This window comes from Aegilops tauschii, chromosome 7 (assembly GCF_002575655.3).
Source record: "Aegilops tauschii subsp. strangulata cultivar AL8/78 chromosome 7, Aet v6.0, whole genome shotgun sequence".
NCBI lineage: Eukaryota > Viridiplantae > Streptophyta > Magnoliopsida > Poales > Poaceae > Aegilops > Aegilops tauschii.
The window spans coordinates 392,967,595-392,989,219 of NC_053041.3; the positions used below are offsets into that span (position 1 = coordinate 392,967,595).

The following is a 21,625-nucleotide window of genomic DNA, read 5'->3' on the forward strand; positions in this document are numbered from 1 at the left end:
ATACTAGTGACACTCTATTTGTCTATGTATTCACACATGTACTAAATTTCCGGTTAATACAATTCTGGCATGAATAATAAACATTTATCATGATATAAGGAAATATAAATAACAACTTTATTATTGCCTCTAGGGCATATTTCCTTCAGTCTCCCAATTGCACTAGAGTCAATAATCTAGTTCACATCGCCATGTGATTTAACACCAATAGTTCACATCACCATGTGATTAATATCCATAGTTCACATCGCCATGTGGCTAACACTCAAAGGGTTTACTAGAGACAGTAATCTAGTTCACATCGTCATGTGATTAACACCCAAAGAGTACTAAGGTGTGATCATGTTTTCCTTGTGAGAGAAGTTTAGTCAACGGGTCTGCCAAATTCAGATCCGTGTGTATTTTGCAAATTTCTATGTCTACAATGCTCTGCACGGAGCTACTTTAGCTAATTGCTCCCACTTTCAATATGTATCCAGATTGAGACTTAGAGTCATCTGGATCAGTGTCAAAACTTGCATTCACGTAACCCTTTACGACGAACCTTTTGTCGCCTCCATAATCGAGAAACATATCATTATTCCACTAAGGATAATTTTGACCGCTGTTCAGTGATCTACTCCTAGATCACTATTGTACTCCCTTGTCAAACTCAGTGTAGGGTATACAATAGATCTGGTACACAGCATGGCATACTTTATAGAACCTATGGCTGAGGCATAGGGAATGACTTTCATTCTCTTTCTATCTTCTGCCGTAGTCGGGCTTTGAGTCTTACTCAATTTCACACCTTGTAACACAGGTAAGAACTCTTTCTTTGACTGTTCCATTTTGAACTACTTCAAAATCTTGTCAAGGTATGTACTCATTGAAAAAACTTATCAAGTGTCTTGATCTATCTCTATAGATCTTGATGCTCAATATGTAAGTAGCTTCACCGAGGTCTTTCTTTGAAAAACTCCTTTCAAAAACTCCTTTATGCTTTCCAGAAAATTCTACATTATTTCCAATCAATAATATGTCATTCACATATACTTATCAGAAATGTTGTAGTGCTCCCACTCACTTTCTTGTAAATACAGGCTTCACCGCAAGTCTGTATAAAACTATATACTTTGTTCAACTCATCAGAGCGTATATTCCAACTCAGAGATGCTTGCACCAGTCCATAGATGGATCGCTAGAGCTTGCACCTTTTGTTAGCACCTTTAGGATCGACAAAACCTTTTGGTTGCATCATATACAACTCTTCTTTAAGAAATCCATTAAGGAATGTAGTTTTGACATCCATTTGCCAGATTTCATAAAATGTGGCAATTTGCTAACATGATTCGGACAGACTTAAGCATCGCTACGAGTGAGAAAATCTCTTCGTTAGTCAGCACCTTGAACTTTGTCAAAACCTTTTTCAACAAATCTAGCTTTGTAGATAGTAACACTACTATCAGCGTTCGTCTTCCTCTTGAAGATCCATTTATTTTCTATGGCTTGCCGGTCATCGGGCAAGTCAACCAAAGTCCACAGTTTGTTCTCATACATGAATCCCATCTCAGATTTCATGGCCTCAAGCCATTTTGCGGAATCTGGGCTCATCATCGCTTCCTCATAGTTCGTAGGTTCATCATGGTCAAGTAACATGACCTCCAGAACAGGATTACCGTACCACTCTGGTGCGGATCTCACTCTAGTTGACCTACGAGGTTCGGTAGTAAATTGATCTGAAGTTACATGATCATCATCATTAACTTGAGCCGAAATAAATTTCCGTGTGATCGCTTCACGTCGCACAGATCAATCCCGCAAGAACCAGTACCAGTGAACCATTTCATCAGATGGTCTTTTGACCCAAGAACTAAATAACAAAGGGTGAATTCAAGCTTCCCGCGGCACGGTTTGGGCCTTTGTCTAGGATCCAAAGTGTCGAATCACAAGTCTGCATCCGAAGATGGCGAAAAACAGTGTTCCTCTGGGATAATGATTGTCGTCTCCTCAAGAGAGTTAGCCCAAACTCCATAATCATCACTCAGATTTTATGACACATCCCAGTTGGATAACTAGTCAGCCTCTTCCGAGAGATGATTGAGTACAACCATACGTTTCCTAAAACTTGTTCGCTACAATTTGATCCACAAAGGGTTTGCTCTTTTTAGAATCCATCAAGATCTTTTCTCGAGCAAACGTACGGTTCATTCAAACTTCAAGATCATTCGAGACTCGGTCCCCTATTAACATTCAGTCGAATCCAACGGATAGTGAGACTCGGTTCTCAATATCCTAATAGATTCAGGGGCTAATGACGAGGTTATCTCACGCATGGTAGGCCCTCGGTGACCTAAAACCCAGTACAAACCAATGAGAGCCCAGGCCCACATTATCCAAGTGTCATTGAATCATCCTGATGGACGAGGGTTTAGTCACTCGGGACAGACTACCCGAATGGAGATTAAGTCACCTAGATGAACCCTCCAATGGGCATTAGCATTGATGGGAACGTTGCCACATCTATGGAGCCTGGCACTGCATCTAGGCATTAAGGAGCCTGTTACTGATGGTAGTGGGCATGCATTATTACTAGCCTTAAACTCACCCGTAACATAGAAGAAGGCCAAGGGTAGTGAACTCTATATAAACATCCCTATTGGCATCTTGTTACAAGTTTGGAACATCTGTACTCAAAAACTCATACGCAAGAACACTCTCCTCGAAGAACGGGAATAGGGGTTTTACCTCCACTACGAGGGGGTTGAACCTGTATACACCATTGCATCACCCCCTGCATCTCGCTTGATCAGGCCTTGTTCCTCCTCTATCTTATTGTCATATTTCACACCACAACAATCAAATATCTTCCTGGTGATAAAGCCCCATGTCCATATGGCATCACTGGGGCTTTTTTCAAAGGGTGTTGGGACATCATCAAGCCCGAGATTATGCAAGTTGGCAATAATTTTCTACTCTCCATAGTTCCAACCTCCACTGACTCAACTCGGCTAACATTGCGGTCATCCCAAAAAGGATGGGGCGGAGGACATCTCTCCAACTTTAGGCCCATAACTCTATTTCATGTGGTTGCTAAGATAATGGCCACTTGACTAGCTCCTCACATGCTCACACTCGTTTTCAATGCACAAAGTGAGTTCATCAAGAAAAGGAGTATCCATAATAACTTCATGTATGTCCGCAACTTGGATCGTCGATTTCACCGCAACAAATCTCCAACCTTGCTCTTCAAGCTTGACATCATGAAAGCCTTCGACTTAGTTAGATGGATTATATGATGGATTTATTGAGTCACCATCATTTCTCGAGCCTTTTCCGCAACTGCATCTCCGCTCTTTGATACGTCTCCGTCGTATCTACTTTTCCAAACACTTTTGCCCTTGTTTTGGACTCTAACTTGCATGATTTGAATGGAACTAATCCGGACTGACGCTGTTTTCAGCAGACTTTCCATGGTGTTATTTATGTGCAGAAACAAAAGTTCTCGGAATGACCTGAAACTCCACGGAACATCTTTTTGGAAAATATTAAAAATACTGGAAGAAAAATCCATGTCAGGGGGCCCACACCTTGTCCACGAGGGTGGGGGGCGCCTGCCCCCCTGGGCGCGCCCCTGCCTCGAGGGCCCCCTGACGCTCCACCGACCTCAACTCCAACTCCATATATTCACTTTCGGGGAGAAAAAAATCAGAGAGAAGGATTCATCGCGTTTTACGATACGGAGCCGCTGCCAAGCCCTAAAACCTCTCGGGAGGGCTGATCTGGAGTCCGTTCGGGGTTCCGGAGAGGGGGATTCATCGCCGTCGTCATCATCAACCATCCTCCATCACCAATTTCATGATGCTCACCGCCGTGCGTGAGTAATTCCATCGTAGGCTTGCTGGACAGTGATGGGTTGGATGAGATCTATCATGTAATCGAGTTAGTTTTGTTAGGATTTGATCCCTAGTATCCACTATGTTCTGAGATTGATGTTGCTATGACTTTGCTATGCTTAATGCTTGTCACTAGGGCCCGAGTGCCATGATTTCATATCTGAACCTATTATGTTTTCATGAATATATGTGAGTTCTTGATCCTATCTTGCAAGTCTATAGTCACCTACTATGTGTTATGATCCGGCAACCCCGAAGTGGCAATAATCGGGACCACTCCCGGTGATCACCATAGTTTGAGGAGTTCATGTATTCACTATGTGTTAATGCTTTGGTCCGGTACTCTATTAAAAGGAGGCCTTAATATCCCTTAGTTTCCGCTAGGACCCTGCTGCCACGGGAGGGTAGGACAAAAGATGTCATTCAAGTTCTTTTCCATAAGCATGTATGACTATATTCGGAATACATGCCTACATTACATTGATGAATTGGAGCTAGTTCTGTGTCACCCTATGTTATGACTGTTACGTGATGAACCGCATCCGGCATAATTCTCCATCACCGATCCAATGCCTACGAGCTTTTCACATACTGTTCTTCGCTTATTTACTTTTCCGTTGCTACTGTTACAATCACTACAAAACCCAAAAATATTAGTTTTGCTACCGTTGCCGTTACTTCCATATTACTTTGCTACTAAATACTTTGCTGCAGATACTAAGTTATCCAGGTGTGGTTGAATTGACAACTCAACTGCTAATACTTGAGAATATTCTTTGGCTCCCCTTGTGTCGAATCAATAAATTTGGGTTGAATACTCTACCCTCGAAAACTGTTGCGATCCCCTATACTTGTGGGTTATCAAGACTATTTTCTAGCGCCGTTGCCGGGGAGCATAGCTCTATTCTTTGAGTCACTTGGGATTTATATCTGCTGGTCACTATGAAGAACTTGAAAGACGAGAAAACAAAAATCTATCCCTCAACTACGAGGGGAGGTAAGGAACTGCCATCTAGCTCTGCACTTGATTCAGCTTCTGTTTTGAGTAAGCTTGAGACACCTAAACCTGCTTCTGCTATTCGTTCTGATATGTCGCATGTTATTGGTGATGCCACTTCTGCTATGCATGATAATTATGATGATACTACTTCTATGCTTGATACTACTGTGCCACTTGGTGAATTTCTTGATGAACAACTTGCTAGGGTTAGACAGAATGAAATTATTGAAACTGATAACATTGATGAAAGTGATGATGAAGACTCTCCCCCTAATAAATATGAATCGCCTATTGTTCCTGAGGGTTATGTTTTGGAAAAAGAAGCTGCTATAGCTATTTTAGCTTGCAAAGATAGATATGAGCTCAAGAGGTTATTAGCTAAATGGAAGCAGCAATCTCTTAATGCTAGAATGAAACCTGACCCTGCTTTTGCTACTTCACCTATCTGTGTTACTGATAAGGATTATGAATTCTCTGTTGATCCTGATGTAATTACTTTGGTTGAATCTGATCCTTTTCATGGCTATGAATCTGAACTGTTGTGGCACATCTTACTAAATTAAATGATATAGCCACCCTGTTCACTAATGATGAGAAATCTCGCTACCTATATATCCTTAAAATATTTCCATTCTCATTAAAGGGTGATGCTAAGATATGGTTTAATTCTCTTGATCCTGGTTGTGTGCGTAGTCCCCAGGATATGATTTATTACTTCTCTGCTAAATATTTCCCTGCTCATAGGAAACAAGCTGCTTCAAGGGAAATATATAATTTTGTGCAAATTGAAAAAGAGAGTCTCCCACAAGCTTGGGGGAGGCTTCTCCAGTTACTTAATGCTTTGCCTGATCATCCTCTTAAGAAAAATGAAATACTTGATATCTTTTATAATGGACTAACCGATGCTTCCAGAGATTACCTGGATAGTTGTGCTGGTTCTGTTTTCAGGGAAAGAACACCGGATGAAGCTGAAATTCTATTGAATAATATGTTGACAAATGAAAATAATTGGACACTTCCTGAGCCAGCTCCTGAGCCAACTCCTGAGCCTATTCCTAAACCAACTCCGAAGAAAAGAGGTGTTCTATTTCTCAGTCCCGAAGATATGCAAGAGGCAAAGAAATCTATGAAAGAAAAAGGTATTAAAGCTGAAGATGTTAAGAATTTACCTCCTATTGAAGAAATACATGGTCTTAATTTACCGCCTGTTGAAGAAACATATGATCTTAATCCTTCACCTATTGAAGAAACACATGGTCTTGATAACCCGACACAGGTAGTAAAGGTAAATTCTCTCTATAGATTTGATGAAGGTGATATTCCTCACTATAAGTCTGCTAGACAATGCTTAGAAGAGTTTGATAATTTTATTGTCAAACAAGAAAACTTCAATGCTTATTTTGGTAGACAATTGAAATACAATTCCGATACGCTTGAACACTTGAGTCATTACATGGCTAATGTTAAAGGTGAACTTAAACTCATTAGTAAACATGCTTCTATGGTTACCACTCAAGTAGAACAAGTACTTAAAGCTCAAAATGATTTGCTCAATGAATTGAATAGTAAGAATAATGATTTTGCTGTTAGAGTGGCTACTAGAACTGGTAAAATGACTCAGGAACCTTTGTATCCTGAAGGCCATCCTAAGAGAATTGAGCAAGATTCTCAGAGAAATAATATTGATGCACCTAGTCCTTCTAAAAAGAAGAAAAAGAAAAAGGATAGGACTTTGCATGTTTCTAGTGAACCTATTGCTGAAACACCTGAGAATCCAAATGATATTTCTATTTCTGATGCTGAAACACAATCTGGTAATGAACATGAACCTAATGAAAATGTTAATGATGATGTTCATGATGATGCTCAACCTAGTAATGATAATGATGTAGAAATTGAACCTGCTATTGATCTTGATAACCCACAATCAAAGAATCAACGTTATGATAAGAGAGACTTTGTTGCTAGGAAACATGGTAAAGAAAGAGAACCTTGGGTTCAGAAACCCATGCCTTTTCCTCCCAAACCATCCAAGAAAAAGGATGATGAGGATTTTGAGCGCTTTGCTGAAATGATTAGACCTATCTTTTTGCGTATGCGATTAACTGATATGCTCAAAATGAATCCTTATGCTAAGTATATGAAAGAAATTGTCACTAATAAAAGAAAGATACCGGAAGCTGAAATTTCCACCGTGCTTGCTAATTATACTTTTAAGGGTGGAATACCTAAGAAACTTGGAGATCCAGGAGTACCAACTATACCATGCTCCATTAAAAGAAACTATGTTAAAACTGCTTTATGTGATCTTGGAGCCGGTTAGTGTTATGCCTCTCTCTTTATATCGTAGAATTGATTTGAATAAGTTGACACCTACTGAAATATCTTTGCAAATGGCTGATAAATCAACCGCTATACCTGTCGGTATTTGTGCGGATGTGCCTGTTGTGGTTGCAAACGTTACTATTTTAACGGACTTTGTTATTCTTGATATTCCCGAGGACGATATTATGTCGATTATTCTTGGAAGACCTTTTTTGAATACTGCAGGGGCTGTTATTGATTGCAACAAAGGCAATGTCACTTTTCATGTTAATGGTAATGAGCATACGGTACACTTTCTGAGGAAACAACCTCAAGTCCACAGTATCAATTCTATTGGAAAAATTCCATCGATTATTTTTGGAGGTTTTGAATTTCCTCTTCCTACTGTCAAAAAGAAATATGATATTCTTATTATTGGGGATGTGCATATCCCTGTTGAGGTAACATAGTGTCATTCGAAATTTCTCCGGTTCCATGTTATTCGGAATGAGTTTGTTAACAAGACTTGATCAACCTTGTTAATGGATTCCTTTTGATGAGCATGAGATGGATGAAACTAGAAGGCACAACCTTCTGTACCCTCTTTCTACTTTCTGTTATTTAGCTGAAATAAAGTAAAAATAGTATTTTTCTGTCTGTTTTCTGATTTATCCGTGCAATATAAATACCCCGAAAATAAAAGTTCTCCAAATGCCCTGAAAATGAAATATGATTTTTTCTGGAATATTTGAGAATATCTGGCACTGAGAACACAGCAGGGGGAGTAAGCACCTGGCCACGAGGGTCCAGGGCGCGCCCCCTGCCTCGTGGGCCCATGGTGGCTCCCCTCCACTTATTCCTGCACCCACACACTTCTTCTTCCTCCCAAAAAATCACCACCCAGCTCAAGCACGAGTTCTAGCTCATTTTGGTGCGATTTTCGATCTCCTTGCTCAAAGCACCTCTCACAAAACTGCTTGGGGAGATTGTTCCTTGGTATGTGACTCCTCCATTGGTTCAATTAGTTTTTGTTCTAGTGCTTTATTCATTGCAAATTTGTGCTGCCTAGGTGACCATGTTCTTGAGCTTGCATGTCAAATTTATATGGTTCCAAGTAGTTCTAATGCTTGATATAGGCTCTAGGCACTTGTAGGAGTAGTTGCTATCAATCTTGTTGAGCTTGGTTCACTTTTATTTTGAAGTTACTAAATTTTTTAGGAATTTTCAGAAAATAATGAAGAGATTTTTGAGGGGTTCATCGAGCCGAAGCTCGAAGGAAAAAAAGCAAAGTGAAGAGGCACAGAGGCCCAAATATAATTTGCCTCGCACCGCGGAGGTCCGGCCGTGTGAATGGCCTTCCAATGATTTCTTGAGTGCAGCCGGGATTTATGATGATTTTTATGAATTGACTGAGAATGCAGGACTCACCGACTTCCTCCGCGACCAACGCAAACAGTATCTCTTACTCACCAATACTTTTGTGCAAAACTTCTACTATTATCCTAAGGAACCACCTCCTTCAGTAGAGTTTCATTTATATGATGTGGTTAAGAAGATGCCACTAGATGAATTTTGCAAGATTTGCAAAATACCTTTTGAGGGTAGTTTAGATGAACCACATCGTAAAGATATGGATGGGTTTATTGACACTATCACTGTGGGGGAAACCAGGAAGGTTTCCGATGCAAGAATCACTAGCATACATTTTCCTGTTTTACGCTACTTTGCCATATTTGCTAGTCGTTGCTTAATTGGTCACAGAAACTGTGGAAACCTTAGCGTTCTTGATATTATTATTTTGTTCCATGGTTTATTCTGTGATAATACAGTTAGTATGGGCGGTATTGTTGCCAAACGTTTAAGTTTGAACCATACAAAGGGTCCCATCTTTGGAGGTATTTACGCTTCACGCCTTGCTGCACATTATAACATACCTATTAGGCACTATGAAAAAGAAGAAAAATTGCTGCCCACTGTTTATTTAGATTATAAGAGTATGGTAGCACATGACTTTATTGTTAAGAATAGGGAAGGGGCACTTAAATACAAATTGTTCTTTGATAAACATCACCCTGAGACTATTACCTTGCCTGCTCCTTCCTTGTTTGATTTATCTGCAGGTCTGTATCTCGTTCCGCTGGCGGCCATTCACGCCTACCGGAACCCTACATCAGTCACGGAGCCGGAACCACAATTTGAACCTCCACGACAGTCTAACTACCAGTGGGATCCGGAGATGATTGCCAACCAGTGGCAGTCAGAGTCTTCTTCATCTCAGTACGACCCCGGCTACAACTATGGATATCCGCCAGGTCATCCGTGGCAATAAACCAACTTAGGCCAAAATCCTAAGCTTGGGGGAGTACGTACTTCCCACCGACATTACATTTATGTTCACACACTCATTGCTAGATGTCGGTGCTCATACTCTTTCACTGTAATATCCATGCTAGTTTATTTTCTTTTTCTTGCTTTCTTCTTGTGTGTTTAATAAACCTTAAGAAAAACCAAAAGAATTAGTGTAGTTTTTAGTTAGTTTACTTTTCTTGCTGTAGTAGTATTAATTAAAAAGAAAACCCAAAAAGATTTCCTGTTCTTCTTTTGCTTGTTGGGAGCTTTCCCGTGGAAATAGTTTTATTTCTTTTCTTTTCTTTGGGGGGTCGATAGGAGAATACCATAATTAAATTGTTGAAGTGGCTCTTATATGCATTATTGTTGATTTAACCAAGAGCCCATATTGCCTTGTCTTCTCCTGTTTATTGAATGCTCGCAGATTCCAGCTTAGTCCAATGCACGTGCACTCTTATTATTATTCACTTCATTCGGTCGTGCAAGTGAAAGGCCATTATGACGATATATGATGAACTGACTGAGATGAGAAAAGCTGGTATGAACTCGACCTCTCTTGTTTTTGTAAATATGATTAGTTCATCGTTCCTGATTCAGCCTATTATGAATAAACATGTTTGCAATGACAATTAGAGATCATAGTTGCTCATGCCATGCTTGATTACCTATGAGTTATAATGGTTTACCTTGTGTGCCAACATGCTATTAAAATGGTTGTGATGTGGTATAGTAGGGTGGTATCCTTTTTTGAATGATTTAAGTGACTCGACTTGGCACATGTTCACACATGTAGTTGAAACAAATCAACATAGCCTTCACGATATTTATGTTCATGATGGATTATATCCTACTCATGCTTGCACTCAATGTTTATTAATTTTAATGCATGTTCATGACTGTTGTCGCTCTCTAGTTGGTCGCTTCCCAGTCTTTTGCTAGCCTTCACTTGTACTAAGCGGGAATACTGCTTGTGCATCCAATCCCTTAAACCCCAAAGTTATTCCATATGAGCCCACTATACCTTCCTATATGCGGTATCTACCTGCCGTTCCAAGTAAATTTGTATGTGCCAAACTCTAAACCTTCAAATGAAATTCTGTTTTGTATGCTCGAATAGCTCATGTATCAACTAGGGTTGTCCGTATCTTCCATTCTAGGCGGGTTATTCTCAAGAGGAGTGGACTCCGCTCCTCACTCACGAGAAAATGGCTGGTCACCGGGATGCCCAGTCCCATGCTTTATGCAAACTAAATCAAAATAATTGCAAACAAAACTCCCCCGGGACTGTTGCTAGTTGGAGGCACTCGTTGTTTCGAGCAAGCCATGGATTGATGCTTGTTGGTGGAGGGGGAGTATAAACTTTACCATTCTGTTTGGGAATCGCCTATAATGTGTGTAGCATGGAAGATATCGCCATCTCTTGGTTGTTATGTTGACAATGAAAGTATGCTGCTCAAAATATTATTTATCTCTATTTCAAAACCGAGCTCTGGCACCTCTACAAATCCCTGCTTCCCTCTGCGAAGGGTCTATCTATTTACTTTTATGTTGAGTCATCACCCTCTTGTTAAAAAGCACTAGCTGGAGAGCACTGCTATCATTTGCATTTATTACTGTTAATTTATATTGGGTATGACTATGACTGGATCTCTTTTACCATGAATTACAATGTCTAGTCAATCCTTGATCTTTAAAGGTGCTCTGCATTTATGTTTTGCGGTCTCAAAAAGGGCTAGCGAGATACCATCTTATTATATCATATCATGATTGTTTTGAGAAAGTGTTGTCATCCGAGATTTATTATTATGGCTCGCTAGTTGATTATGCCATTGATATGAGTAAACATGAGACCTAAGAGTTATTGCGAATGTGGTTAGTCATAAAATTTGCTGAAAACTTGAATGCTGGCTTTACATATTTACAACAACAAGAGCAAACAGAGTTTGTAAAAGTTTTTCTTTATCACTTTCAGTTTATCAACTGAATTGCTTGAGGACAAGCAAAGGTTTAAGCTTGGGGGAGTTGATACGTCTCCGTCGTATCTACTTTTCCAAACACTTTTGCCCTTGTTTTGGATTCTAACTTGCATGATTTGAATGGAACTAACCCGGACTGACACTGTTTTCAGCAGAATTGCCATGGTGTTATTTATGTGCAGAAACAAAAGTTCTCGGAATGACCTGAAACTCCACGGAACATCTTTTCGGAAAATATTAAAAATACTGGAAGAAAAATCCATGTCAGGGGGGCCACACCCTGTCCACGAGGGTGGGGGCGCGCCTGCCCCCCTGGGCGCACCCCCTGCCTCGTGGGCCCCCTAACGCTCCACCGACCTCAACTCCAACTCCATATATTCACTTGCGGGGAGAAAAAAAATCAGAGAGAAGGATTCATCGCGTTTTACGATACGGAGCCGCCGCCAAGCCCTAAAACCTCTCGAGAGGGCTGATGGAGTCTGTTCGGGGCTCCGGAGAGGGGGATTCGTCGCCGTCGTCATCATCAACCATCCTCCATCACCAATTTCATGATGCTCACCGCCGTGCGTGAGCAATTCCATCGTAGGCTTGTTGGATGAGATCTATCATGTAATCGAGTTAGTTTTGTTAGGGTTTGATCCCTAGTATCCACTATGTTCTGAGATTGATGTTGCTATGACTTTGCTATGCTTAATGCTTGTCACTAGGGCCCGAGTGCCATGATTTCATATCTGAACCTATTATGTTTTCATGAATATATGTGAGTTCTTGATCCTATCTTGCAAGTCTATAGTCACCTACTATGTGTTATGATCCGGCAACCCCGAAGTGACAATAATCGGGACCACTCCCGGTGATCACCATAGTTTGAGGAGTTCATGTATTCACTATGTGTTAATGCTTTGGTCCGGTACTCTATTAAAAGGAGGCCTTAATATCCCTTAGTTTCCGCTAGGACCCCGCTGCCACGGGAGGGTAGGACAAAAGATGTCATTCAAGTTCTTTCCATAAGCATGTATGACTATATTCGAAATACATGCCTACATTACATTGATGAATTGGAGCTAGTTCTGTGTCACCCTATGTTATGACTGTTACATGATGAACCGCATCCGGCATAATTCTCCATCACCGATCCAATGCCTACGAGCTTTTCACATACTGTTCTTCGCTTATTTACTTTTCCGTTGCTACTGTTACAATCACTACAAAACCCGAAAATATTACTTTTGCTACCGTAATCGTTACTTCCATATTACTTTGCTACTAAATACTTTGCTGCAGATACTAAGTTATCTAGGTGTGGTTGAATTGACAACTCAACTGCTAATACTTGAGAATATTCTTTGGCTCCCCTTGTGTCGAATCAATAAATTTGGGTTGAATACTCTACCCTCGAAAAATGTTGCGATCCCCTATACTTGTGGGTTATCACTCTTCTATCCACGACCTCCTCTAGAATTTTTCTCAATGATGTTGCTGGTGACCCAATCATGCATGGGTGTGGTCTACGACCGGGAGAGGGTCCTCCCCCCTACTTTTCATCCTCGCCATTGACCCGCTGCATTATATCCTCGCCAAGACTACCGATCAAGGCAAGCTCCATCCCCTCCTCGGTTGCCCCATCAGGGCATCCTTGTATGCTCATGGTGCGGCCATCTTTGTTGCGCCGCTCAAAGATGACATCAATCTCCTGGCCTCGACACTAAGCTCCTTTAGGTTTGGTCACCAACTACGGCAAAAGCCTTGTGGCGCCCATTCGTTGTGGCAACATCGACCTCGATAACATCCTATAGGACTTCCCAGTGGTCCGAACCTCTTTCCTCATGAGATATCTTGGTCTTCCTCTATCAGTTACGAGACTCAAGCGCATCCACTTTCAATATTTAGAGGAGAAGGTGGCAGGCAAACTTCCACCCTGGATGGCTATGCATGTGGCTGCACCAGGACGCATTGTTGTGGCTGCACCAAGACGCATTGTTCTAGTCAAAGTCGTCCTTACGACCATCTCCATTTATCACCTCACATCACTTGATTTCCCAGTTGAAGTAAGGAAGAAGATTGATAGCTTGAGACGTGCCTATCTTTGGGCAGGTTGTGATTAGATGACTGGTGACAAGGGTAAGGTTAATTGGGACCTCGTTTGCAAGCCCAAGATTTATGGTGCCCTGGGTGTGCTCAACCTCGAGAAGTTTACAACCGCTCTTCGACTGCGTTGGCTGAGGTTCGAGTGGGCTGACCCAATCAAGACTTTGGTTGGGATGGGAACGCCTTGTAATGGAAGTGACATAGATCTTTTTGTTGCAACCACGCGGGTGTTCATCGGATATGGTAAAAGGGCTAAATTCTAGGAATCTTCATAGTTGAATGGTCTTCAACCCCAAGATGCCACGCCTAAGATCTTTGAGGTATCAAAAAAGAAGGCATGATTGGTCAGCAAGGCTCGTAACAACAATGTTTGGATCCCTCGAATTGACACCCAAGGCACGGTCCCTCCTTCCCCCTCCCCCCGCGTCGCTCCCGCGAGGCGACCGGGGGGCAACCCTAAATCCCGCCGGTCTCCGCCCCCTCTCCCCTCCCCCTCCCTCGCCGCCGCCCGTGGGCGCGGCTGGGCAAAGCCCAGCCGTCACCGGCGGCGGCGGGGCCTCCTCGCCCTCCTGCTCGGGCGGTGCTGGCACGGGCCGGCGCCTCGGGTCGGAGCGTGGAGCTGTGCCGGGCGACACGGCGGTGCAGCGGGCAGAGGCGGAGCTCCGGTGCCTCTGCTCCCCCTCGGCGGGCGGCCAGGTGTTGGTGCGTGCGCGGCTCTCCGAGATCGGCGACGGCGCGGCCAGATTTGACGGGCGCGGCTGGATCTGGGGCCGGGCGACGCAGGCCGAGGGGGGCACGGGCTGCAGCGTCGCAGCAGCGGCAGGTCGGTGGGCGGGCTCGCCGGCTCCAGGTGCTCCGGTGGTTGGGCGGCGGCGGGTAGCGCGGATGGGCTCCCCGGTGAGCTTTCTTGGTGGTCGGCAGCGGACCTTGGGGTTTTCCTTGCCGGCGGACGGGTGTGTGTTGGTGGCCTCGCGTGGAGCTGCGTCGGCTGCCGAGGTGGGGCGACACAGGGGGTGTCCGGTGGGGAGGTAGGCTGGAGGAATGGGAGGCGCCGACGAGAGTTCGGGCCACCCGTCACCGGCATGGGGTGTGCCGGTCCGGATGCGTCCGCTCCCCCTCCTCCCCCTTTCCCCGGCCGAGTGCGAGCCGATGTAGCTCCAGCGTTGTTCGAGGCGGGACGTATGCTGCGGTTTGGCGGTCGGGTGCGTCCTTTGGGCCAAAGCCGGTGACTTTGGCTGGTCTTGGGGGTGTCTGGATGCAGGGCGGTGGCCTTGGCGGTGGGAGACGCGACGTTCGTGGGCGGAGCTCGCGTCTCAGGTGCGGGTGTGCAGCCATGGCCACGCGGGTGGTTTGGTTGTGGGTGGTTGGCGGAGGTAGGGTGCGTTGGAGGGGTGTGAGCGCCGGGGTACACCACTTGCTCATGGGCCGACGGTGGCGACGTCCGGGGACGCCGTATCCTTCATGAAGGCTCCGTCGCGGTGTTCCCACTCCTTCGTGATGCTTCAGGTGAAAACTTGATCTTCCTGATCGGACGGTGGCGGCTACCCATAGTCGTGCCCTTCTGGAGGCACCGTCCTGGAGTCCCTGCTCCATCGTTATCCGCCTCGCCTCTCCTCGGAAGATTGCGTTGGAGGTCTCCGTTGGCTCCAAGCGATTCATGTTGTTTGGTAGTCGTTGGGGTGGCGTGGCGGTGCTTGGCACCTTTGTATTTGCCTTGGGTGTGTGTCGTGTGCGGTGGTGGCGTGTGTTTGTATCGGTGTGTTTGTATGGTCGGTGTTTTATATATAAAACGGGGTGAAAGCCTTTTTCGGTAATTGACACCCAACAGGGCCTCACCTTGACTTATTCACCCAACAGGGCCTCACCTTGACTTATTCAGGAGTTTGCAACCCTTTGGAAGATGCTTGCTGGTCCTACCCTCAGCCAAGATAGGAAAGACATAATATCTTGCAAATTCACATCTAGTGGCGAACATACAACTTCGGTGTAAATGGTGCAGATTGCTAGGCTCGCCTTTGGACGGACGGCTGCTATGATTTGGAAGATGTGAGCTCCGCCAAAATGTAATTTTTTTTGCTTGGCTAATCCTCCAAAGTAGTGTGTGGGCGGCCGATCGGTTCCATCGGCGGGGATGGCCAAACTACGATCTATGCCTTCTCTGCAAGCAAGTGCAAGAATCTGCTGCCCGCCTCCTATTCTGATGTAGAATCACTACCCGAATTTGAAATGAGATCTCCACTTGGCTTGGCAATCACGACTACTCGCCAATGACTTGGCGACATGTAGATTTTGTTCAAGCTTGGTGGCTAAAGGCGGTGAATGGTGGAGGTCACAATAGAAAGGCCATCGGTCATGTGATGACGACTGTCTTTTGGGAAATTTGGAAGGAGCGCAACACAAGAATTTTTCGCAACACCGTTGGCTCGATCTCTATTATCGTCATGAAAATCAAAGAGGAGCTCCATCTTTGAGCGTTGGCGGGAGCCAAGCACTTGAGTATTATTATGTCGCAAGAGTAGGACTTTTCTTTTTACCACTACGCCGGCTTATGTCTAAACCTTCTCCTTAATCAATGAATGAAAATGGCAAGTCTTCTGCCTTGTTTCAAAAGAAAAATAGGTGAACCTGCCGGACACAGCCGCCAGTTGGAGGACAAGGAATTCATCCAGACTGCATTCCCAAGCTTCCACACTTGAGAAGGAGTGCACTCTGGGAGGAAATTTTCATGAACTGAAGATAAACATCCCTGAAGAAATCGACACCCGAATTAGTTCAGTTAATGGACAGCCAAAATCTACAGATACCGCATCGTTTATGAGCATCTGGTGGCACACGAGAAAGGGAGTGGTCGGCCGTTATTTGGCGCGCTCAACGTCGTCAGTTTCTTCGACTCTGTAGTTGTCACCTGCTTTTGTTGATCGCCGTCGGTGTCGCTCGCTGGAGTATAAACGAAGCCTGTAACCCAAATGGGGGCTATCTACTCCCTCCGTCCCATAATATAAGATGTTATTACATCCAATTTATATAAGAACCCTAGCTGCCGCCACCAATTGGCTGGGCCTAGCTCATCCCCTTCTCTGTTTTCTTTCTAATTTTCTGAAATTCTCACCTATTTTCTGAAATACATCGATTGTTGGGGGAATTTCGTAGTACAGGTTGTGACTTGTGACACTAGATGAGATGGAGAAGAATGGCTCACTATACTATGTAAATTGTGTGAAGCGTCCCACCCTCCGAAGAGGGCCGCAGCCCGCATGGGCTTATATTGATAGGATGGGGCTTATCCCATAGCTGCATACAGTGGGGTTTCAGTTGTAACTGGGGAGAAGATTTACAGGAGGAGATAGAGGAGAATTACAACAGAGAATAAACCTCTAACTACTCCCTAACAACTACTATATCATATGTGTTCAGTTGGAGATCTTCTAGATGTCCTTGACGTGCAGCCTTCATACTTCAACAGATGCTAGATAAATCGCAAGCTAGAACACATGTCAAATACAGTATATAAAATGATTCACTATATTACTTTGGGTAATGGTGCATCACAGTATGTTGCTTTAACTCTACATAGACCTACAGACCCAAAATGAAGTGGGACAGTGTGGTCCGTATATAACAAAAGCAAATTAGGTGTATTCGAGAACATGCTGTAAATTATCTACTCCAAATGAGTATCCAATATTATTCAAGAATCACTACGAATGCATCGCGATCAATTCATCATCTTTGCATTTCCTGATGTCAATGTCCATGGTGATTTCAGATGAAGAAGGTACGATGTCACAGCAGTGTCGTCTTAAAGCCTGAAAAGTAAAACCATGTTATAATTTATTTTCAGCTAAAAATGCAGTTTAAGCCACCATTCCCAACAACACTAATCCTAGTCATACCTTCCCAGGAACCAGATGCAGTAGCTCTGATCTCACTTTTATTTGTTGCATATTCCTCAACTGAATCAAGTTTGGCAAGCATTTCTGGGGCAGCTGCCTACTGTAATTGCTTTCCGTCTTGCCTTTGCCGGAAGAAATACTTTTTAGGAAGAAAAGAGCAGCTCGTTTGCACTCGTCCCTTGGATAATGCTTGGTGCTAAACATAAAAACATCCGTAACATTGCGACCTCTTCTCCATGGCACAAAGGTTTTTTGCACAGCAAGGATGTCAGGAAGCAGTACATTGCCTTTGAAAACCTGGACAGAATAGCCCCATGCTACTGAAGCAGTAAGTGATCTTGAATGGTCATAGCACACTGTTTGTTGAAGGATCCTCGCTGGGTCAGCATTAGCTGCTCGGAACAAATGCTCAACCGCCTTTGCACGATCCATACCAGGGTAAAGAGGATAGACATGATCAAGGTGGTGAAGTGACACTAAAGGAGCAAGAGGATGTGCTCTTAGAAATCCAGATATATCCCCATGAAGGTCGATCTGGAGATAATAAAATGCAACAGCCCACATAAGTTCAGAATCATGCCTTTTCTGTGTGCACAATTTCAAGTAAAACCACAGGCTAGTTTCATGTTCAAAGATTGAATAAAGAGTTTTTTTTTTTGAAAAACAGCAGCCATGCTCTAGGTTTCATTGGTGCAAACTACAGATAAAGGAGGCCTCTATTGGGCATAAAGGAAGCCCCTACATAACATTGGTCCTCCGAATTGTTAAAAAAGCAAATCAATGGAGCAGAAAGAGATGGATACTTCAACCATGTCCAGGTCACTGTTCTGCTGCTGCTCACACTAACGTTTATTTCGGCAAAATTGCTTTTCCAATGCATCAAGACTGCAATGCCCGAAGCTTTAGGATATCTGACAGGGACATATTCCAGTATGCCACAATGGTCGCCTAGTACTCCAAATGTGGACCAGAACGCCCCTCTCAAGTGCCATCACGTCAAAATCTGTAGAGGTACCAGCAAGGATCACTAAATCCAGTGACACAGATTTTGAACGGATTCAGCACTAGGAGAGTGCAGCAGTTAGCCAGTAACCATCACCCTGGTGGTGTAGCTGTGGTTGTACATTTTCTTTAGAAGCATTCTACAGGATTGGTGTCGTGTGGTTCGGCGTATCTTGAGGGCATGGTAGAGGATAAGCTTTTAACCTATGCTCTGAAATAATGTATAACAGAATTCATTCAGACAAAAATTGTAGTACTTGAGAGTTTAATTCAAACCTTTCAGTCTCTCACCAATAGTTCCCCTCGGAGTATTATTCAAAGTTTGACACTAGAGACAAGTTTCCCTCTCAACAACAATCCTAGGATGAATCAAGAAAGACTGAACAGCAACATGACAATCCTGGGCAGACTTCAATTATCTAGAACAATCATTGTCGTGATTGCGATTATGAGGCATAAATAAAACATAATCAAGGACCAGGAGTACCAAAGAGTGCTTTATCAATTTCCCCATAACTATGAACTAGCATCCAATAGAAACACACAGTTGATTTCCCAGCAATCTCTGTAGAAACATTCCACAAGGAAATAGCAGTAGCACATGCAGAGGCAAAGAGAAATTCGGAGTAGAAGGGGAAAAAGAGAGGCGGCGGTGCACCTGACCTGGTGGAATCCTGGCTCGTGGGTGAGCTCGACGCCGAGCTCGGCGAGGCAGGCGTAGATCCTGGAGTCGCTGCCGTAGAGGTGGGGGTACCTGATGATGCAGGAGTCAAGCACGCGGGCCAGGCGCGCTGCGAGGGGCCAGCTGATGGCGATGCCGCCGCCGCCATAGGCCATGTTGAAGCCGTGCCAGACGTTCTGCGCGGCGGACTCGGAAGGCGCGCCGAGGTACCATGGCTCGTGCCAGTCGTACTTAGAGAGGGTGTGGAGGAGGTTGGGGAGGACGAAGGCGGTGTCATCGTCGGCGAGCACGAGCCACCTCGGCGGCGGCGACTGGTGCTGCTGCTGCTGGCGGAGCTCGAGGAGGAGCTCCTTGGCGATACGCGCGACGCGGACCGCGGAGGGGAGGCCCTTCCGGTAGGAGTAGGGGAAGCGGGAGGCGTCGCGGGAGACGCGGAGGTGGAGGTTCGCCGGGACGGAGGCAGCGCGGGGCGGCGCGTCGAGGAAGAGGAAGGCGCGCGCGGGCGGGTGGAGCCAGAGGCGGAGGAGAGGGAGGCGCAGCGGCAGCGTGCGGCGGGAGGAGGCCACCCCGAACACCACGTGCGAGAGCGTCGTCGGCGAGGGCGACGAGGAGGAGGAGGGGTCGGCCTTGGGCTTAGGCTGGGCGGCGGCGGCGGTGGTCCGGAGGGGCGTGGGGAGGATGAGGGGGGCAGGAGGGGCCGGGTGGTGGCGCGGCGGGAGGTGCAGCGTGAGGAGGAGGATGAGCGACAAGAGCGGCAAGGCGAGCAGGAGCGTCCGGAGGGGCACGAGCGGGAGCCCGTGCGCGTGCGACGGCGTTGCCATGGACGCCGGCCCGGCCGCGAAGTGGGAAAGTGGAGGTCGAGGTGCAGCAACCGGAAAGAAGAAAGGAACCCAAACCGCCGTGCCCAACGAGTGGAATCCAGTTCGAATCAGTTTTCTAGAGGCCAGAGCCCAGAGGCACGGATCACTCACAAATTTCCTTTTTCTTCTCCTTCACTGTTTTGACAGCCAGAGGGAAAATATTAAAACGGTGTAGATAAAGGACAGGAATTTTCCTGCTAATGCATGATTTTTTTTTTACACTATATTAGCAGGCCATAATTTTTTTGAACTGGCGAATCGTGTAATAGGTACGCCAAGAAAAATAAGAATCAATAAATATCTTCCTCTAACTAGTAAGAAGCCTGTGCATTACAACGGGACATACATACGGGATGGGACTTGCCTGCTCCTCAATACGCTCTGTGCTCCCCGACCGCTCATTTCTAATCCAACAGGCCAAAATAGTTTTCCTCCCTGGTCGGTCAACTCTCTCTCTCTCTCTCTCTCTCTCTCTCTCTCTCTCTCTCTCTCTCTCTCTCTCTCTCTCTCTCTCTCCGTTGCTGACTTCTCCTCCCGCTACCGAACCCCCAGCCTCAAGGTGGCAGGCCCTACTGCCGCCGCACCATGTGAATTGAATTGATCGGGGGTCGACGCATAGCTCTGAAGTTGCGGAGACCGCAAAGATGTGCTCGTCATTTCGCGGTTGTTGCGACCCAAGATTGCCAGTCGACGAGAACGACATCATGCTCTTGCTTAGGTAGCTCTTGAAATCCTTGCGGCGGGGCGGAGCAGTGAGCCGACAGAGGACTTCACGAGGGACAATGAGGCAACGTTCCTAGGGGCGGACCACTGGTGATGTTGGGCATTGAGGCCAACTCCAACGCCACGATGCAAATGGATGCGGAATTGCTTCGCTTTATGTCCATTTGGGTCGGTTGTAGGGGCGAAGTCCGCGCAAATTTGGCCATGCACCCAACCGGCCGACCCATTTGGTTTGCCTGGCTGAATTTTTTCTAACAAACAAACATATTTGCATACTAGCTAGAATTCATGCCAGCATTCAGACATGCCAGCATACAAAATAATCTCCATCACCAGCCATAGTTTAAATTCATGTCGGCACACATGTCGGCATACAAAAAGAATCGCATCATGGCCATAGTTCATGCATCTTGGCCAAACATAAGATGATCACGCTAGCTTGAGCATCTCCTTTTGCTTCTTCTCGAACCAAGCCATTTGGGGCGGGGGGGGGGGGGGGGGGAGGGGGCATCTTGCTCATGTCCACCGCCATGATCTCCGATTGTTTCAAGATTAGCTTGAGCTTTATCTCGTTTCCTCTTGTCTGGGCATTGGTCTCATTGATCTTGAGCTTTTCTTTTGTATGTCAAAGAAGGTCTTCATTTGCTCCTCTTTCTCTTGGTGCTTCCTCTCATCCCTCTTCTCAATTGTCACCTCCTTTTGGGTCATGAAACCCTTCAAAGTTTCTTGCAAGGCGATTGTCGAAGCATCACGCTTTTCGTCCACCTTGGAATTGGTCTTCCTCTCGGCCGCATCCCACCTTCGCTTCGTTCGGCCACCGATGAAGTCCCCCCACCTTTATTTTAGGCAGCATGTTGCTCCTTAAACTTTTCG

At 45.1% G+C, this 21,625-nt stretch overlaps 1 protein-coding gene across 1 annotated transcript; it reads right to left on the bottom strand.

Moving 5' to 3' along the window:
- Positions 1–16,804: 16,804 nt before the first annotated feature.
- Positions 16,805–20,134, bottom strand: LOC109762927 (uncharacterized). The gene is made up of 3 exons (XM_020321811.4): positions 19,151–20,134; positions 17,486–18,019; positions 16,805–17,398 (listed from the first exon to the last, which is right to left on the bottom strand). Exons 1-3 carry the CDS (start codon positions 19,988–19,990, stop codon positions 17,291–17,293), a joined length of 1,482 nt encoding a protein of 493 aa, XP_020177400.1. The 5' UTR covers positions 19,991–20,134; the 3' UTR covers positions 16,805–17,290.
- Between the last annotated feature and the right edge of the window lie 1,491 nt (positions 20,135–21,625).